Source organism: Dermacentor albipictus, chromosome 4, assembly GCF_038994185.2.
Source record: "Dermacentor albipictus isolate Rhodes 1998 colony chromosome 4, USDA_Dalb.pri_finalv2, whole genome shotgun sequence".
Lineage (NCBI taxonomy): Eukaryota > Metazoa > Arthropoda > Arachnida > Ixodida > Ixodidae > Dermacentor > Dermacentor albipictus.
In genome coordinates, this window is record NC_091824.1 from 20,334,543 (window position 1) to 20,355,760 (window position 21,218).

The 21,218-nt window shown below is 50.4% G+C and overlaps 1 protein-coding gene across 2 annotated transcripts; it reads right to left on the minus strand.

Annotated features, from left to right (window-relative positions):
• Window positions 1-882: 882 nt before the first annotated feature.
• Window positions 883-15,602, minus strand: LOC135915102 (uncharacterized). 2 transcript variants are annotated; one of them, XM_065448097.2, is made up of 3 exons: window positions 14,527-15,591; window positions 4,948-5,130; window positions 883-1,230 (listed from the first exon to the last, which is right to left on the minus strand). In XM_065448097.2, the coding sequence occupies exons 1-3, from the start codon at window positions 15,298-15,300 to the stop codon at window positions 997-999; spliced, it is 1,191 nt and encodes a 396-aa protein (XP_065304169.2). In that variant the 5' UTR covers window positions 15,301-15,591; the 3' UTR covers window positions 883-996. The 2 variants fall into 2 exon arrangements, with proteins under 2 accessions (XP_065304169.2, XP_065304170.2); XM_065448098.2 differs by lacking the exon at window positions 4,948-5,130 and having other exon boundaries at window positions 14,527-15,602.
• Window positions 15,603-21,218: the final 5,616 nt, after the last annotated feature.

Sequence of the window (21,218 nt, forward strand, 5' to 3'; positions counted from 1 at the left end):
AAAAACATCTTTATCATTGCTGGCAGAACGCGGCACGTCGCACGTTCCGTCAAACTTGCTAGTGCTTTCAGTAAATCGGTCATGCGTGGCGATATTCTGGCTCAGTAGTGAAAACGCACCGCACTGCGTAAGCAGTGGGTTCACTTTGCGAGCAGGTTAATATCTAGGCCTTTTCACTTCCCCCATTGCTCGGCATATACCTGGAAGAAATAAGAAGTGTGCAGAACTGTGTGCATACCGTGACTGAAGGGGGGTATACGCCAACGCTACGCTTTACGTAACCACTTCGTGTCGCCTGATGACTTAGTATCATTTCGCAGTCAGTCATTTGTTGTTTCAGGAGCCACATATAAAACGCTAGTTTCGCGTGCGCGGAACAACGCAATCAAAAGCTGCGGAAGTGTATTATGAGTGTGGTGCCAAGAGATGGGGCTCATTTCATTTACAGAAAATTTTATTTCGTTATTGTGAAATGCAGGGTTAGTTTATTATATTAAAGGAGGTGGAAGAGTGAAAGAAATAAGACGAACATGTCAAAAAGACTACGCTTGTCTCCTGTTTCGTAGTGTTCTTCCCTTTTCCTTCACTATTTATGATGTGCGTTAATTCATTAAAACATTAGAGGTCATTGGCCCTAAAAGCTGCGGGGGCGGTACCCTTCTGAAACCTGTGCAGGCGTTCGCCCCCCCCCCCCCCCCCCCCAGCTTCATCACTCCAGTTACGGAGACCTCGACACAATAATCTGATCGAGTTTTTACAATATTATCACTTTTATTTCGTAGCAGATATTTCTCTATCGTCCTTCGTGCAAAGCAAGTTATCTTAACCGATATCTCCGTTCGCACACCATTCGCACACGCCTCTCGCCATTAAAACGTAAAGTTCGTCGATTGGTCAGCCCATTTGATGTCGTTTCCATATAAAACTATTCTCAGCAGCAATAACTGCGGCGTGGCAGCATGGTGGCGGATAGTCGGGCGAGGCCCGAGCGTCCTTTCATAGAGCTGCCGACGACTCGGCGGCGTCGTCGACGAGATGCGTCACGTGGGTGGACATCATCTTGGCTTGCCGCAGCGCCCGGGCGCGAGCCATCGTGGCGTGACTGCGGAGCAGCGCGAAGGCTGCCAGCACGGCGATGAGGAACAGCGCCGACAGCGCCAGGCCGGCGCACTCCCACATCCACTGCGGAGAGCGGGCCTCGAACACCTGGCGGCTCAGGATGCGCCGCACCTGCGAACGGAGCCGCACGAAAGAGTTCAACGAAATCGTATGCAATGGCAAACACCTGCATACGTTACTGATTTCCGATTTCACCGACTTTTTTATCGCGATCTCCCGCGTGCTCCTGTTCCACAGAAACTACGTCACTGCCCGAGACGACGGAGCCAAACCAGCCGGCGGGCCTCTACCAACTCATTCGAGTCGAGCTCAAACCGAACTATAATGGCGTGTTCGAACCGAGAAACTTTCTATCGCGCAAGGAGCCGCGTGATGGTCGGCGATAAAGCGGGCGCGTTCACACCGAATCTCTCGTTGCGCGCGACGAAATGCTAGTGGCCGCCCGTCAGCTCTCACGAGATGCACCGAAACTCGGCGGGCCACTTCTCGGAGGTTTGTTCCGAATTCATGGTTAGCGAACGAGTACATCGTACATGCCTATCAAAAAAGAAAAAGAAAAAAAAGGAACACTGCAACCGACTGAAACACACGACTAACGCAGCCATTCCGCGAGCAAACACGGTAAATAGCTTCCATAAAAAACATGAACCGCACTAACATCTCGTTTGGCGAAGTTCCGCTTTAGCATCGCTAACACTTGCACTGTAGCTACAGCGACGCCATTGTATAGTAAACAACACCGCGTCGGCTGCGCTTGCAGCTACAAAAGCTACTGCGCGTGCATGACTGCACGCACTTACGGGCAGGTATGTACATCGCACGACGTCGGTCGCGCTCACCAGCAGTATCGCATCATACATAGATATACACAGCAAAGGATAGACAGTGTTTTTTTATTCGCAGACCAATTAACTTTACAACGGGTTGAATGATATCGATAATACTCTCTAACGCAACACTACAGAGACAAAAACTAAAATGCTACCTGCGCATACTCACGATGAAAGCTCAATTCGGCTAGTATTAACGCTACAAACACACGCGCCACGCTTAACCCGAAACCATATTAACGAACATAACTTCTACGTACTATCCAGTACACTTGTCCTGCGGACTCCTCTCCGCACGCACCACAGCACGAAGTCACAAAGCACCAGCAAATATACTTGAAAACTGCGGCGTGAGAGTGGACATGCCTGCACCGTTTGCAAAATGACTAACCTATTGTAACAGCAACCAGCAGCTTCCCCGCCTCTATTACCTATATTCTATATTCTCTCGTAATTCCGCGTTCTGATTGGCTTCCGACAAGCGATCCTTTCATTTTGGTGACGAAAAGCAGTCTTCGACTGCTCGGCAACACGAGTTTTTTTTTTTCTGTGGAGTGGCGTCACGCGACGTTGATTTTCCGGTTGCTGATGTGGTCGCTGACCGGAAACTTTCATGTGAATGGGGCATTAGTACGAGTAAGCAGCGGGCCATTATTTAGTAAACTTAAGGGGCGCCTGGACGACACCAAACGGGCCACGGGGAGAGCAGATAAAGCTGGAACCTGGATTAGTTCGTGGGATTGGGTGTCACCGTAGTCCCAATCTACGGACCGCCCTGGTCCCGTGTTTGATCTTCCACTGTCCCTTGGGTGTCGTGAAGATCCTGTGACACCGGCGTTATTATAATCTCAGGTGCTCTACTGACGCCTTCGTTCGACGGTATCTTAATTTACGGATGCAAAATGATTTCATATAGGACTTAATCACACACTAAACGTAAACTTCTTCCCGTTGAAGCGCAAAAGAAAGAAGAGGTGTACTCTTCTGAGTGACTGGGCTGCTGCCGCCGCAAGCTGGAGCATCATGCAAAGAACTTCCCCTTCAGCTCGCTTGAGGCCAAACAGATATCTCAGACGCATTCGCCCCCTTCACGGGAAGTGAATTGTGCGGCAGTAGAGCGGCAAGTTGGGCTAGTTGGTGGAAGTTCTTCTTGTAAAAAGGGGCGCGTCCTGTGCATTTATACTTCTGTTATCCGTGTGAATTGTGTGATTGTGGAATTTCACTATCCTTTGCCTCACCTTCGTAGCGAAGTTCGGACGTTATCTCGGCGTTCTTGAAATCGCTGCTCGATATGGGACCGTGAAAAAGTAGTTTATGGTGACACAAAGGCGGCTTGCCTTGTCTGGTTTGGATTTTCGGGGTTACAGGAAGCATTCGCTCTTCACTCGTGATAGTTCGTTATATGATGTACACACACGAGTGCTTCAAAAACATCTAATTTGAATGGACGCAATAATGCAAAATACTTTGTCGCCACTGCTTACTAGCTAGCCGGCCCCTCAGCCATACAAAAAGCTTAATAAAGCAGCGCAGATACGAAACGGAACGCATGAACAATGTTGACACCTTCGGCCCTCGATGCTCGCGTAAGTAAGCTCCCGGCTCGGGACAAGTGGAACGCGCTCATTGACGCCCACTTCCGTTCACCTAAGTTCAGTTCATTGTAGTTTATTACCTTCAAGACCCCTCCAGCAGGTATTACAAAAGCAGTGCAATTGCAGAATAATTGTAGAGAATGTTCTGAACACAAATGCACAACACTAATAATCTTTATGGACTGCAAAATAAGCCGTCGATGATAGGGCCAGATCACCCGGGCGCTAGAGACGCGTCGTGAGAAACCACAGTGTCAACACCAAAGACTGTCAACAGACGGAGTTATCTGTAACACCGCCTGAGGAAGCGTTAGGCGGAGGGCGATCAAAATGGAGAGGTACTGTGACTGCGCTAGCCACGCTGACTGAGATTATCGCCAGCCATGTTCTTTGTGCCGACCTCTTGGTTATTAAGTTGCTTGTGCAGCGCTCAACCACCTGAGATCCTGCGGTCACATGTAGGTTGGCTCTGAAATAAAATATGTCTAAATTTTTCCGGTATATACCATCCGGTACTAGTTCAATCACTTTATTTACAAGGAATTTATCTAACGAAGGAGGTGGCACAGGCGGGTAGGCAGAGTTCGTCGTCCATCATCCCTGTATTCCTGTTGAGACATTCCGCAGGAGCCCATGCTTCCCGCGTCAGGACGAAACTACGTCATGGCCTGACATGGCGGCGAGCAGTCAGCCCGGTTCAGGATAAATGTGCAGACATTTCCGAGCCATCTGACCTCCCCGCATCGCTGTTTCTCTGTGCAAGCACACACACACGCACGCACGCACGCACGCACGCACGCACGCACGCACGCACGCACGCACGCACGCACGCACTATGGTCGCTCGATGGAACATAGTTTCATTAAGAGGCCATGCCCTTTTTACATACACGGGAATTTAATCCCGGTATAGATCACCTCAGCAACACTGTTCGGGTGTTATCGTGCCGGCGTTCTTGAGATTGGTTCTGGACATTGAGGCGTGAAGGCATAGCCACGAACGCGGAATTTTATTGTGGTTGCTTTCCTTTCTTCTCAGTGCGCATACTCGCCAAGTCTATCCAAGAATTTTTCGAATAAATGAAAATGACCCCATAAATTAGCCATCGACGGCAATGTTCGACCATTGAACCGCTGACGCCTTAACAGTGTTCCTAAAAGGCGACACTACCATGCACGCGCACGTGGCCTGTGGATTGCGAGTGCCGGGTGCACGGAGAAATGTGAGTGTGTGTCTCAATGCCAACTACGTGTCAAACGCCTGTCAATAGTTTGTCAAGTGTGGTCTGATTATCGCCACATTTTCGCCCGTTAGCCAGCACCGTCAGTCTTATCAGTATGTTCCGAAAGCGCTCCGCGTTCCCGCTTTTTGTTTTCGTACGCTACAACGCGTCGGAAGCGTACCGCTTCGGACGCAGTGGGTGGTCGTCCCTGGTACATCTTCGCTGTGGGTGGCCACACGGATGTCTGTGGTGCATCTGCTTGTGGTGACAGGTATGCGGAAGGTGGCGACGATGAAGCAGGTGACGTCAGCCCATCGCTGGGACCAAAGCGTGGTTGCGCATGATTGTCTGCGGTTTCGGTAGTCTGCGATCAGAACAAACGACATAGCGGGGCGCTGAATAAGGCTTTTTCATGGGTATTTCTATGAAATGTAGTCCAACGGGATCGGGAGACTAGAGCTAACGCCGACGTAGTGCTGCTTAAGTGGTCAAGAAAGAAAAGATATTTCCATCCAATTTAACCCTTCGCATACTGTAGGGTTTTAATTTATTTTTTTTCTTTATTAATACTGTCAGCCGTAAGGCCGTTACAGGGTGAATGCGGGCAATACAACTTATCAAGCGTACACAGCCACAAGTACAAACATTTAGACAAACCTAGTTCATCCAACTAGAAAGCAACAACCACCATAACGCAATCGCCTAGCGGGTCTGTGGGTACAGGCCGCAAGTACAACAGATTTACCGACCAATACTTATAAAGGTACGAAAATAAAATGGCAAGGAATTTCTATTCGGATAAGTTACGGGACAAACAATGTTCGAAATTGAGCAGATTAACCGCTTGTAAGAGGTCCTGAGGCAGGGCATTCCGTTCAGCTATTGCTCCTGGAACGAAAGAGTACTTGAAGGAGTTCATTCGGGCCGTCATGGGTGTAATCAGAGCTTCGTGAGAAGTTCGCACAGCCCGCGAGGAAAGTTACTTCAAGTAGGGGCCTGTGTTTAGGTTGACGTGATTATTGCGCAACATATAAAGAAACTTTAGCCTGGCGACCTTTGTTCGGCTTGAAAATGAAAGTAAGTTTAGCTCACGAGCATGTCAGTAGCTGAATCTGTAAATTTATGTTTAGATAGAATCAACCTAGCCGCCTTTCTCTGAACTGTTTCAGTCTTATCAACTTCGTTTGCATGATGCGGATCCCATACGACACTTACACATTCCAGTGTTGGACGTACCAGTGCGAGATAGGCAGTTACTATTGCTTTTGTGGAAGTACGCTTCACTTGCTTCTGATGAACCACAACTAATTTTCGGCTTTTGATGATATGTTATTGATATGTGTATGCCTGTTTGGATTTGATGATATAGTGACGCCAGAATATTAGAAATGGTTGACTCGTGTTAAAACTGCCCGTTCATTTGATAATCAAAAGAAAAGACATTTTTGGTTTTGTTTGTAATTGTAATATGTGAAATGTTTTGCATAATCGATTCTCATTTTGTGTCTCATTTTGTGTGCTCTGCACCACTGATTAATAGTGTTCAGTTTAAGATCCCTAAATGAGGAAAATTGTACCAAATTTCTCAGAGATTTCCTGGAAACGTGGCCTTATGATGACTATACGTTCGCCACTAGCTACGTATACACGATTTCCGGTGACGACTGCACTCCTCAGTGGTGCAGAAAAGCGTTCTGAAAAAACAAAAAAGAATGCTAAGCTGGTAATTTAGACATGAGCAGGACACAGGGATTACTGCGCTACAAACACACAGACAAGAAAAGTAGAAGTGGACAGGACGCGCGCAGTCTGTCCACTTCTACTTCTGTTGTCCGTGTGTTTGCAACGCAGTAACCCCCGTATTACAAGATGAACTTCCACCAACTGGCTAATTGCCACTCTAATGAGGAGGAACGTAACAGCCATGGCAGACAGACGTGACAAAATTGGTGCCGGGAGAAAGAAGACGTAAGATATGGGAATATGCGGATATTGGATGTGGGAATGAGAATGGGAATAAGATGTGGGAATGAGAATAAGAAATTTTGATAGTCGGAAGTCATGATGCGGGTGTACTGGGTTGATCATAATTACTATCGTTACTGATGGCTCACGCGTTTAGCGCTGGCACTACGCGGCTAGGAGCTGCAGTCACGCGACCGTCGAGTGCAGCGCAATAATTAGGATGTGATATATGCGCCCTTGCTTAAATAAAAAAATATAGCGGTTCAATAGCAGATCGAAATGGTGCTTTCTACAGGCGAATTCAGTAGGCAACAACGAATAGAGAAACCACTTTCCAAAATAAGGATTATGGTTTCACCGCAAACGTGCGACACTGATAAAAAATGTGCCACTCACACCTTTCCGTTTTTTGGTTGCTGTAGAGTCATCCGACAGTTATCAGAACACAACTTGAGTTCGTAAACATTTCTCTAGTCCCACCTAATTTATTGCGGAAAACATACCCACAAAATACGCAATATCATATTTTGAACTTCTTGCTGCACACCAAATTATAAATCGCCCCATGCTGCTCGGAGTGATAGACCATTACGATGGAAAGAGCATGCCTTAATTTCGTCTGTCATACATTGGATGCAAACATTTCTGGCAAAATAGCCTGTTACGTTTCGCCTATGACGCGCGCTGTAGCCGGCGCGGATTCAACGGACGCCGGGGCTTCGTTCAAAGCGGCGGACATTTTGGCCCGTTCGGAGCGGCCGCGACGCATCCCCGCCGAGCGCGTCCCGGCATGTTCAGTGCCACGTGTCTTTGTGTGTGCGTGTGTGTGTGTGTGTGTGCCCACGCTTGTCAAAGCGCGGCAGCCGGGGAGAGGAGCTCCCCCAGTGTGAAGCGAGGAGGTCTGACCGGCGCCGGCCCGGCTGATGCGTCACCTCCTTGTCTCTACATGTCTCTGAGTCCGTCCGTAGCTCGCTGTCACGTGGTGTCATCTCGTGACCTTCCCTCTTGCTCTCAACTCCGAGAGTATAGACGAGAAAACCATGGCCAGGCGGCGCTACTGCGCCTCTCCTGACAGCGCCCCAATGTGGAAACGCGAAGCAGCGCGGTCGCGTCGTGGCGTAGTCTCCGCTTCGTTTACGTTGTGCCGTCCGCGCTTTTCTTCGCTGCTCGTTCTCACGGCGGCAGATCGCCTGCTTGCGCAACAGCGATGCAAAGATTGCCGTGCGGTTTCAAGAAGGTTGCCGACGCCGACAGCTTTTTTTCGTGGCGGCAACCTCACGATAGGGGAGCGTCTGCTTCCGAACGTGTACGGCGTAGACGACGTCGAGTTAGAGGTACGCACCATGTTCAGAAATTTAGCCACTTTTATTTCAACTACAACATAAGTCACACTGGCCGCAGGAACTTCTGTTGTCATACTACTCGATGACTGCAGATCCATTGGGCTGCTTGTTGACGGTTCCGTCACTTCACAAAGGCATGTTTTGGAGTCTTTCACACGTGTCTTGCTGTTGAGCAGCAGTACGAAAGCACATGTCCCGGTGGTGCTGACTGCTGAGAAGACTGTTGTGATTGCCATTGGTCTGTTTGGCGCCGCTTCCATCTGCATCGCATATAAATGAAACAGTATGTGTGCCTATTTGTTGTGAGGATTAAATTACTTCCAATAATATGTTTGCAAAGGTAACGTTCCTGTGATTGTGTGCATATATTATTCTACAAGAGTGGTACCACTACAAGTTATGATACTTGCGCACTTAGATACTTGAAAAGCATGGGCAAACAACAAATAATACGCGCACGTCTCGAGCGGCTGCTTTCCGATCTGCCGCTTCCCGACGCACGTGACGACCGCGGCTTGCATTAAATACGGTCTGCTACCACACAAAAGTAGCGCGCGGCCCCTTTCGTTACCTGCACAACTAGTAATTTAAGTTGCAGCGTTTGGAAAAGGGAAATAATTCTCTTGAGCTCATCCATGTCGATCGCGAGGGAAGGCACAGAGCAATCAAATAAATTCGGGGGTTCAAAGTGCCAAAACCATGCCAAAACCACGAAATCATTATGAGGCCCGATGTAATGGGGAGTCTCAGGAAAATTTTTAACCTCTGGCGGTTCATTAACGTGCACAAAAATCAAAGCACACGGTAACAAGGGTGTCCTTGCATTTTGCCCCTATCGAAATGCGGCCGCCGTGGCTGGGAATCGAGCACGCGTCGTAGAGCTTAGCGGCGCAACACGCATCCGCTAGTAAACGGCGGATGCCACCACAATTCAACAACGCGACACGACTAAACAAACGGCCGTGCACATGACTATTCCGCTTTCAAGATATTACACGCGAATGCGAAAGTATGAGACTTACTTGACTCGGCGCACTGCAGTTATCCATGCTTGTCGTCTGCCCTTCTCGTACCACTTCCCCGGAAATCTGTAGAACTTCACGAGCGGCGTACGACCTTTCGTGTTTTCGAGGCTGCTGTGGCAATCAACAACACATCAGTATTGCGTGCCGCCTTTCCTGGCTGGTGAGGTCGCACTCGGCATCGCAAAAACCACGCGCACGAGCGCTCCCACCGTACAGAACAGGGGCGCGCGCTTGCGCAGCGACGACCCTCGAAACTTCCATCGGTCCGCCAGGGGAGCATTCGGCGCTGGTGCCGCGCGGGCAAACTTTAGGTTGCCTCGTCTATAAGAGCAGCTGCTCCCGGACGCCAGGAGAGAGGCTCCGATTTCTTCTGTTGAGTAACGTGCTCTCCCGTCTCTCTACTTCGGTCGACCTGACCGCCCGCTCTTTGCGATGCTAGAATAAACAAGTTGTTCTGTTAGCAGTCGCCTCATGCTTTGCTGGGACCTTCGGATGCTTCCAGTGTGCCCCAGGCCGCCAGGCCAACGCTACCCTTGGGGCTTGCGACCCAGTTGCAATAACGGGCGTCAGCACTGAGGTTCCAACAGCTGGTGGCCGCGCTGAGATTCCAACAGCCGGTGCCATCGGTGAGGTTCAAACATCTGGTGGCAGCGGTGGGATCGCGACAACGGAGGCCAGCAGCGAAGATATGCGGTTGACTGTATGCTGAGCAGCACAACGACCATCCGGGAGCAGTGCAACGAGCCCTGTGTGATGACTGGTTGCCTGCAGCGGAACGACTGCGCTGAATTCTTGGCTGCGAGGTTTGGTGAGTGCGGGACTTTCTTCTTCTGAGTTTTACCAGGCTTTTGTTAGTGTCAGAAACGGAGCTGGTAATTGTGGTTGTCGTTGCTGCCGGGTTAGTTGCGGCAAGACATTAGTAGGCAGTAGAGAAAGCAGCATTCAGAGCAGCCATGGATTTGAAGTCGTTGCGCAAACCGAAATTGTTGGAGCTTGCAAGAGAGTTGGGTCTGGATGTCTCAGACAAACTCAGAAAACCAGAACTGCTAAGGGCTATTCTTGAGTTAGGAGCTGAGGATGACGAGCTGTCGGAATGCCTTGAGACCATTGAGGAGAGGGAGACGGCAAAAAGACAGGAACGCGAACTTAAAGAACAGCAACAGCGAGAGAAACAAGAGAAAGATGAGCGTGAACGTAAAGAACAGATAGAACGAGAGCAACAAGAGAAACAGATAGAACGAGAGCAACAAGAGAAAGAAAAAGAGCGAGAGCAACAAGAGAAAGAAAGAGAGCGCGACCGTCAACACGCTTTGGAAATGAAACGTCTCGAGTTAGAGATGGAACGCGCTCGTAATGGAAGTCAGGCACACGGTGCAGGAGAACGAGTATTGTTTAAAATGACTGACCTGATGCGGCCGTTTAAGCTTGGAGAGGACATTGGTTTGTTCCTGGTTAACTTTGAGCGAACGTGCGAGAAGCAGGGGTTCTCTCGGGAAACGTGGCCACAGCGCTTGCTCACTTTGTTACCCGGCGAGGCGGCCGACGTAGTCGCTCGCTTGGAGAGAGAGGAGGCAGAGGATTTCGACAAAGTGAAATCGAGTCTGCTAAAAAAGTACAGGCTGTCAGCGGAGGCGTTCCGTCGGAAGTTTCGAGAAAATGAGAAAGGCAAAAGTGAGTCATATACAGAGTTTGCCTACAGGCTAATGTCAAACATGCAGGAGTGGCTCAAAGAAGAGAAAGCGTTTGGTGACCACGAGAAAGTTCTGCAGTGTTTCGGGCTAGAACAGTTTTATAGTCGGTTACCTGAGAACGTGCGCTACTGGGTCTTGGATAGGCCAGACGTTAGTACGGTGGCTAGAGCCGCTGAGCTAGCCGAAGAGTTTGTGACGCGTCGGGCTCGCGGAGCTAAGGACGGTCAAAAGGGTGAATTTGGCTCCAAGTTTGAGAGGCCGAAGTTCACGCCCATGAGAGCAAAGGGGGACACACGTAGTGCGGATGCGAGTGAAAGCAGTCCGACCGAACGTAAGGAGACGGCGGCAGCCGAAGCCGAACGCAGAAAGCGGTTCGAGGCGAGGCAAGCGCGCGTGTGTTATACGTGCCAGAAGCCGGGTCACTTTTCGGCTCAGTGTCCGGAAACAAAAACAAAAGTTGTGTTTTTGTCATTATGCAGCACTGACGAGAACATGAAGCTTCTCGAGCCTTACATGCGAGACCTCCTCGTGAACGGGAAAGAGTGCCGAGTGCTTCGCGATTCCGCAGCTACGATGGATGTAGTTCACCCCTCTTACGTAGAACCCGATATGTTCACGGGCGAGTGCGCATGGATCAAGCAAGCCGTGGAAGCTCACAGGGTGTGTCTGCCCGTAGCAAAAGTGCTTATTGAAGGTCCTTTCGGAGCACTTGAGACGGAGGCGGCGGTGTCATCTATGCTGCCCCCCCAGTACCCATACCTATTTTCGAACAGGTCCGATCACCTCCTGCGCGAGAAGGGGCTTTTGTTTGGTGAGGCTAGCGTTCAGGCCTTAACCAGATCGAAGGTTCGGGAGCTCGCTGCAAAGGCTGTAGTTGCGGGGCCGACGTTGTCGAACGATGAGAAAGGGTCAGAGGCGCAGCAAGCTGATATTCAGAGCACGCCCGAACTGAATAAAATTGAGCCTGTAGCGTTAAAGGCACCAGATACTGGAGAGGAAATTCCCGATGCGGGAAAGTTAGAAGAGCTATCTACAGATTTGCTCATCGCGCCTACGTCAGACGGACTGAATAGGTTGCTAAAAGTCAGCCGGTCGGCTTTGATAGCCGAGCAAAAGAAGGATGGCAGCCTAGAAAACATACGCTGCATTGTCAAGGAAGGTATCGCCAAGAAAAATGCTCGCTTTGTGGAAAGAGGTAGGGTCCTGTACCGGAAGTATGTAGACCGCAGGGGAGTGGAGTTCGATCAGCTGATCGTGCCTCAGTGCTATCGTCAGGATCTGTTGCGCTTGTCGCATGGGGGTTCGTGGTCCGGACACCTAGGAGTTAAGAAAACTAAGGACCGTCTCTTGCAAGAGTACTATTGGCCAGGGTGTTTTCGGGACGCAGACCACTTTGTGAAGACATGCGACACCTGTCAGCGGATGGGCAAACCAGGGGACAAATCGAGGGCGCCGTTGAAGTTGGTACCTATCATTACGGAGCCTATTAGACGGCTCGTTATTGATACAGTGGGACCTCTGCCGGCAACAGCCACGGGGTACAGACACATTTTGACTGTGATCTGTCCAGCGACAAAGTTCCCTGAAGCAGTGCCACTTAAAGAACTCAGCTCAGTTGAGATAGTCAATGCACTACTGTCCATATTTGCGCGAGTTGGTTTTCCTGCGGAAATCCAATCAGATCAGGGCACAGTGTTTACTAGCGCTTTGACGACAGCCTTTCTCGAAAGGTGCGGGGTAAAGCTGTTACACAGCTCAGTGTACCACCTACAGTCGAATTCCCTTGAGAAGCTCCTCTCCGTCATGAAGCACGTGTTGAGTGCCTTGTGGTTTGAACAACAAACTGACTGGGAGCTGTTTCTGCCTGGGGTGATGTTTGCATTGAGGACCGCGCCGCATGTGGCTACGGGGTTTTCGCCAGCTGAGCTAGTGTACGGTCGCTCGCTGCGATCTCCGCTTTGCATGCATCGAGACGGATCACTGCCCTTTCCAATGGCTGCAGACTATCTCTTTCACAAATGGCCGCCTCCTGCGCTGGAGCCTTGCTTTGCAACAACAATCTTTTGAGGTGCGTCACAAAAAGGGGAGTCTCAACGGTAACGCCGATGGCTTAAGTCGAAGCCCCTAACGTGGGAATCAGCCTCAAAATTGTTTGTTATTGATGTTTTTCTTCCTGAGGCATGATTTTTAACATATTGCTTTTGTGTAGTGTTTCAAAGTGATGATGTACTTTGTAGTGCAATTTTCCGATTTGTGGACGCGTTCTGAGTGCTGCTAGACTACTGTAAGGAACTAGGCAGTAGTATAAAAGGGGAAAGAGCCTGGCATGGCTTAGTGAGGATTGTGCCGTGCTTGCTGACTGAGCGGCTGAGTTTCGGCGTAGTTCTAACGCTTGCTGGGAACGAGAGAAAAATGAGAACTCTCCCGAAGTCACTTTGCAGTGTCCTGTGTGAACCTGAACGTGAGAACGAGGCCTTCTCGGTGCGCTGCGCTCAAGAAACGCCGAGGGACGACCGACTTCGGTTATGAGCATCATCGAGCGACATCCCTCCGGACAGCGGATGCAGTCCCCTGACCACCGGGATCTCCTTCCCCCGGCGGGGCGGTCTGTTACGTTTCGCCTATGACGCGCGCTGTAGCCGGCGCGGATTCAACGGACGCCGGGGCTTCGTTCAAAGCGGCGGACATTTTGGCCCGTTCGGAGCGGCCGCGACGCATCCCCGCCGAGCGCGTCCCGGCATGTTCAGTGCCACGTGTCTTTGTGTGTGCGTGTGTGTGTGTGTGTGCCCACGCTTGTCAAAGCGCGGCAGCCGGGGAGAGGAGCTCCCCCAGTGTGAAGCGAGGAGGTCTGACCGGCGCCGGCCCGGCTGATGCGTCACCTCCTTGTCTCTACATGTCTCTCAGTCCGTCCGTAGCTCGCTGTCACGTGGTGTCATCTCGTGACCTTCCCTCTTGCTCTCAACTCCGAGAGTATAAGAGCAGCTGCTCCCGGACGCCAGGAGAGAGGCTCCGATTTCTTCTGTTGAGTAACGTGCTCTCCCGTCTCTCTACTTCGGTCGACCTGACCGCCCGCTCTTTGCGATGCTAGAATAAACAAGTTGTTCTGTTAGCAGTCGCCTCATGCTTTGCTGGGACCTTCGGATGCTTCCAGTGTGCCCCAGGCCGCCAGGCCAACGCTACCCTTGGGGCTTGCGACCCAGTTGCAATAACGGGCGTCAGCACTGAGGTTCCAACAGCTGGTGGCCGCGCTGAGATTCCAACAGCCGGTGCCATCGGTGAGGTTCAAACAAGCCTCTGTTGCTATATGATTCAATTATTATGGTGTGAATAGTCACATCAACCTAATCCACGCATCCACTGAGGGTTTTGGGGCTAAGCTGGTTTATTTTGGGGAATAAGGGCGGATCATGAGCATATAATTATTGTATCGAATTCCATTGAAGCACCACCACTTGTAAAGGTCACCGTGACCATTGCGGTCAGAAACAAAGCTTTTATAATTTCCCTCTTGCTCCGTTTATTGAGCTCAGATGTGGCCCTTAGGAACTTGCTCATGGGGCCATTTTTCAGCTGTCACATATGATTATTTCTTGTTCCCGTAGCGGATCGCGCACGTCAGATGAGAGGCGGAAGTTGGGAGCCGACAAAAAATTTGCGTAGAACAGACTGTTTCAAACTGCTGTTGTGGATGCGCAAAAGGGGACGCGCAATAGGTAACTCAAGCCGAGGGACTTACCATATTTTTGTTGGTCTTCACTGTCTGCAGCGTCGCGGAACGTTTTTCTGCGATCGGACCGGAAGCATCCCTGGACGAAGAGGCCTGCACATCAGCCTCGATCGCAGGTGGTATTTCGCAATCTGCCGAGTTTTGGCGTGGGGTCTGGCAAGACTCGCTGGTGCTTCCCGTCGACGTGCGACCTGGTCGGCGCACGGATGATGCTAGGCTCAGCTCTTTCGCTGTGTTCGGCGCGGCGGGTGAACTGGTCGCTCTCTTGCTCGTACCTTTTCTTCCAGTTGTTGGAACGATGGAACCTTTGCCATCACCGGGAAGCGCTACTGCCTCTGCGTGGAGATTTCGAGCAGCGCGCTTTTCACTTTTGCGAGAAATTGGCCGGCCGTTTTCGGATTTGTCGAGAGTCACGCTTCGTTCGGCTCTACCGTTCTTCTCCGGCTGAGGGCGCTCGCGAGAGCAAGGACGAAATAACTGACCGTGCGACTTTTCCGCTGAGCTGAGACTAGGAAGAAGGGCGGTGCCTTCTCGGGCGTCACTGTCTGAAGCAGCGTGAAGAGGCTGTGGGTTCGCTACCTCGACAAGCTCCCCGACACCGATTTCGGTGACGCCGCGGTGGCGATTCCGCGAAGTCATCGGAGTCGGCGTCTGATGGGACGTTGCATCCACGTCGAATGGGACGTGTACTTCACGTAGTGGTCTTCGCAGTGAGCACCTGGCCGGCGTTCTTTGAGGCCTTGATTGTACGTGGAGGCGTTGCGTATTCATTTGAATGGCCATCTCACGTATATTCCGTGTGAGAGGGCTCTAATACCTAGAAGTAAGAGGACTACTGCTCTTCGTCTTCTTTTGACCCGTGTTTTTTCGTAGCGGTGAGATCGCAGAAAGCTGCTTCGACGTAGTATGATTCGAAGGAAAGAAAGATGAAGTTTTGGAAATGCAGAAAAATGAGCTGGCCAATTCCAGAATATACATTACGTCAATGCCTGTCACGTGAATGCGAGGTTACGGTGGCCAGCTTTCGATGCAGTCCCGCCCCTAAATTTGCACTTAATCGGTCTAGAATCTCGGCTTGTCATCTTTCCTTCTATTTTCATGAAGACAAAACCATTGTGCATTTCCTCCTTTCTCGTTGCCGCTTCAAATCTTTGCTCTAAATTTTACTTGAACTTTCTGTCGTGTCTGACGGAAGGACAGCGCAACGGTGGAGCGAAACATTACGGCTTTATTTAGCCATCAACTTAACAACGGCGGGCGAACTGCCCGGTTCTATGTTGCAGGAATGAAGGCACACGCCAGCTTGAATGCCGGCGCTACCGCTACCACGCCGCATCCCTAGCTGTGACGTCTTGTCGCCAAACTTTCTCTCAGTCATCTTACGTTCTCAATGGCTATTGAAAATTTCTTATCATTTGAAGCGGTACAGTTTGGCCGCAGCCACACAGAAACTTGCTATTCACTCTATACGTTTATAGAAGTATCAAGCTGGTTACGTTGTTCGAGGTTCTACATTTTCTGAGATTTTATCCCATGTTATTTTATACAATATTTTGTGAAATGGTATCATTGTTTATCACTAAATAAATCTATCGTTTAGTTTTTTCAAACAACCTTATTATTTATAAATACCCATTCAAATTCTACATTGTGTGGTCAATCTCTCTCGTGGGTATCTGCCATACTGAAAAGAGATCACCATCACCAAAAATGGGTATAAAATTGTAGTGTGGGTGTCATTGGCCTTGGTGGTGCAGATACCACCCAGTAGAACGTGAAGGAGTGCCCCGCAGGCCGGCAGGTGACAACAAGGGAACAAAACCAGCGAAGAAACCTAGTATAGAACCCCCGTTTAATCCTCCGTGCACATGTATGTACAGGAGGAACACTATAGCTGGTGCCATCGGCACTCTTACATTGGCGCCCTGAGGCGTCCCAGTTGGCCCGTACGTCGCCTTCATCACAAAAATAATCAGCTGTAAAATAAAAGCTACGTTCATTATCATCGGATGTACAAGAGACACGGCAGAAAACACCACCTGTTTACGTATAGTGGCGCCTTATAATGAATAATGATGGGAGAACCTTCCAAATTCAGCGAAAATAAAGTTTTTAGGAAGCGAACTGACCTAGCCAACTCTTTACACTTGCGATATGCACTTGATTTTCTTCAACCGCTGCGGAACACGCGGGAACCCTAAATCTCTAACCAGACGTACGCGCTTACACGCAGCCGCACGCGCCGCACCACGTCTAAGCGCGTACGGCGTCAGACGCGGAGACCTAGCATAGCTAGGTTTTTTGCGCCTGCGCCGGAAGTGGCCGCCCGCGTCACCTGCCCGACGCGCCTCACGTGACCACGGCGAATCAACGTGACTTCCGGAAAGATTCTTCGCGTGGCGTGCAGGCAAGCCCGAGCATACTGTGTGTGTTGTGATCGGAGTTCCGTGCGGGTTTTGGTGTTTTATGATGGCAGCCGCTGAAGTCTTCAGCCGCGACGGCTGCATTAATAATGAAATGTTCATCGCCGAAGTTCGACACATAGCACGCGAATGATGCTATGCCGATGATGCTGCAGGTTTCACCAAGTTCACAGTACTCGTACTAGGTCGCAGTTGAGCTGACTGAACCACTAGGAGTCCTGCAATATTTTTTTTTAAAAATAAGATGAAATCCTAAGTTAAAGCGTGTTCTATTGTATTGCCATCTTTAGCGCATTGCTTAGTGCGACCGTTAAGCGAAAGTTGGGCTGCCTTCAACACAGGAACCTAGCAACACTGCGCCGCCGCGACTAAACAGGCTACGACGCGCGGCAACTCGTGCATCGGCGGCCTCTTCCTCCGTCGCTAGCGATGCGACGTCGAGTGAGCGCGGCACGTACGAACGCGTTCCAATGCGTACGTCTGGTTGGGGCTTAACGCAAGAGTGCGCGCGCACATAGATGTAGGCACGTGTATGCGTGTGTTTGTGTTCTCTGTATAGAGTGCAGGTAGCTGTTGGCGCTGTTGGGCTAACAACGCCCTGTCATGTTTTAATGCCGCGTAAGAAACTGACGATGCTTCGCAGGTCACCTTCTGCATCGTCAGCAGGTTGGTCTGCATTGTCATATCTTTTTTCTTTGGCATCTGTGACGAACAGCATGGAAGAGATAGCAGAAAGTCCGCATCAACTCTCTCAAAGTTCTAAATATTGATGTGACGCAAGATTATAGCGGCAGTTTTAAATGAAATTTGTCTTGGCGATTATTCGCGTCCTCCATCCGTGTTGACGATTTTGGTCGTCTGTGAGACGATATTCCAACAATCACCGTCGGCATCGTTGTAATCGTTATATGTGCGGAAGCGAGAAAGAGACAATGAGAGGCCTTTCTGCCGTTTCATTAATTAACAATCGCAGACAGTTTGGGTTGAGTTTAACTCTTTTAGCCTGCTATACTTCGGGTCGGGGTAAATTACAAGGGAAGCGAAAGAGAAAGGGTAATGAGGAGTACAGAAGTGAAACATTGCGATAACCGAGTGTGCACCTTGTTGAAATATTGGTGATCGCAGTAAATTCAAGGCCCGTATTAAGTTTACCGAATTCCCAATAAACTTTAACGAAGCGTGCGAGTGCCACTCAGAAATGGGTGGATAGCCTCCCCAAAGTTTCTAGATAGAATCGCGCCGACTCGGTTGAGGCCGCAGCATCAGAGAAAAATTACATCAGGAAATTCTTACAATTATTTAATTGCTCTCTGTGAGTTGACCGTGCACCTACTGGCCTTATACAAGCCGTTTGCATGGGCCTGCTGAAGTTTCTACATCCGAGGTGTGACGATTCTTTCGTGGTGTATCACGCAAATATACCAAACACAGCAGCATATTACGACGAAGCAGCAGGTGATTAGTAGCAAATACTTATGTATTATTCAGATAACTACCACAGGAGAATCTGCGTGTAATTTTGTAAATGGGGTGTTTTGGTTATAAGATTGGCTTTTCAAAAGTGGCGCCTGTAATGACCAAAAAGGGCCTGCGTTTCGGGCGGTGCTCTCGTTTCGCAGAATCATATAGGATTTTCAGGACCGGCACTGCTTCGGGAGTTCTTACAACCGCTGAAAACATCGCCCTTCGCTCTTTACTATGAGGTAAGTGTTTGATATTTCTAAATTATGGTTACGTCAGTCCTTCCAGCACGGTGTAAACGTAAAGTGGGTGACAAGTATACAAAATAAGAGAAGGGAAGTGGCATTTCGTGCTCTTCGCTCCGTTTATTTTACCTCTTCTTTGTTATTTCGCTCTGATACATTTTCTTTCTTTCAGCAGCGGGCATACCTTAATTGACTTGTTATGGAGGACTATATTTGCGCCCGTCATGCTTGAACGAAATTTACTGCTGTACCGGGCAACTAAGTAATGCTTATGCTTCGCTCACGCAGGCAGGCTCCGTAAGCAAGCATGGTACGCTGCTATCGGTGTTTACATCCAGGTCACATGCGAGCCTCGTGTCCACATCCAGCGGATGGCTCTATGGGGTCGCCAGAGACGCCCACATACAAATGAGGACTCTGGCAAATGGACGATCATGATATGGAATCTAAAGACTGTCCACTCAAACAGAAGGCAATCAAAGCCCACCGCCGCCGCAAGCGCTGCCAGCGTTCAATGACACCGGGAACTGGATGGTAGGGACAGAGTCATTCAAACGAGCAATCGGTTTGCATTGCTGTCCCCCTTTCTCCCGGACCCAGCAGCCAGTGCATGCCTGTCTTTTGAATGTACGCCGAGCCAGTTTGACCTAGAGGTGGCCAGGGCTTTTTTTCCCAGTGTGCGACCAGGCACCGCCACAATTTGACTGTCCGTATAGCCTTCCTCCGCAAGTTGACGTGACTTCAAGTCAGTCAGGCATGGAAGACATGCAAGTAGCATTTACAATGACGTAGCTCTAAGCAGCCATTGACCATGCGAAAGTACGCACGGCGCCACGCCCAGACGGAATCTTTTATGAAGTGTTCAATGACATCGATAGCCCTGCGGTGCAGTGGCTCTTTGGATTGCTTAATGTAATTTGGATGACTGCAGAGCTGCCTGAGTCACAGAAGCATGCCGAAAGTGTGCTAATACCGAAGCCAGGAAAGCCGTCGGACAAGCTGTTTAATCTTCGGCCTATCACCATAACGTGTACGTTGTGCAAGCTTCATGAACGCATGCTGGCATCGCGCATCTCCTGGTGGTTGGGAAAGCGCACCTGGTAGCATGCGGCCCAGCTTAGCTTTCGACCGCACTTGGGCACGGAAGATGGCCTAGACCATTTGACGCCCACGGTGGTTCTGAGAGAAACAATAAGCAGAATTCGAAACCTCCTCAGCATGGATGTTCATAAAGCCTAGGACAAGGTAAGCCGCTAGGTGATGATTGGCATTATGCAATAGCTTCAACATTGGTCGCGCATCGGCGATATTGTGATGTCCTTTTTGTTATACCGCACTTTGTATTGTAGCGGCAGTAGCATCGGCGTCGCACGAGAGTTGACGTAGACGCTCGCGTCTACACGAGGCACGAGCGGCTGGCACGCTCCGGCACTGGCTAGCGTTCCGAAGATCATTAAAAAGAATGCTACGCTAAGAGACGGACTGTCGGTTCTTCCTCTCCTGCGAGAGCCCGAAACTTTAACGGTCTACGTGGTCGCTCGTCGCCACAGTTTGGTGAACCCGGACGTGATATTGCCATATGCTCCTGTGGTAGAGACGACCATGGACCAGACCAACGCTACGAGAGCTCAAGGCCAGAACCCTTCCGAGGAACGCGGTGAACCCTCCTCTTCTGCCATCGCTGTTCGCCTCCCACAGTACTGGGACCAGCATCCTTCGGCGTGGTTTCTTCAGGCCGAAGCGCAATTTCAAGCCGCTGGTATCCGCTCTCAAGCCTCGAAGTTCCATTACGCCGTCGCAGCGCTCTCGCCCGCCGCCATTGACGAGGTAGCAGATTTGTTGAACTCCCCATTGTCTGCCGCCGCCTATGACGATCTCAAGGCAGCACTGCTACAGCGCACAACAGCTTCACAGCGTTCTCGAATCCAGCAGCTTCTGTCCGCTGAAGAACTCGGCGACCGACGCCCTAGTGAACTTCTTCGCCGAATGAGCCAGCTGCTCGGAAACAACGCGAGATCAATCGACGACACGCTGTTGCGCGAACTGTTTTTGCAACGACTCCCGGCTAACATGCAGATGGTCCTGGCGACAGCCTCTACCATGGACCTTACCGGACTTGCCGCTTTGGCCGACAAAGTCATGGAAGTAGCCGCCCCAACCATCGCAGCCACGGCACCGTCTCCGGGTGACACTACAACCGCTCTGCAAACTCTTCCCTGCTCTACCGCAGTGCAATCTCCGCTCCACTCCTTGTGTGAGCGCCTGGAACGCATCATCTGTGGAACGGAACATCGCCGCGCGTCTCGTCACCCACGCAGCCGTAGTTCCAGCAGATCAAGACGCACGGAAACCCGCAATGAAACCTCAACTACAACGCCTGGGGTTTGCTACTACCACCGCCGTTTTGGAAACGACGCTCGTCACTGTCGGCTTCCCTGTGCTTGGCAGGGAAACAGGCCGGCCGACCTCTAACGGCGACGAGCGGTCCGGCCCAACACACAAGTCGCCTTTTCTACGTGACGGACAGAGTTACGGGACAACGATTCTTAGTCGACACAGGTGCTGACGTCAG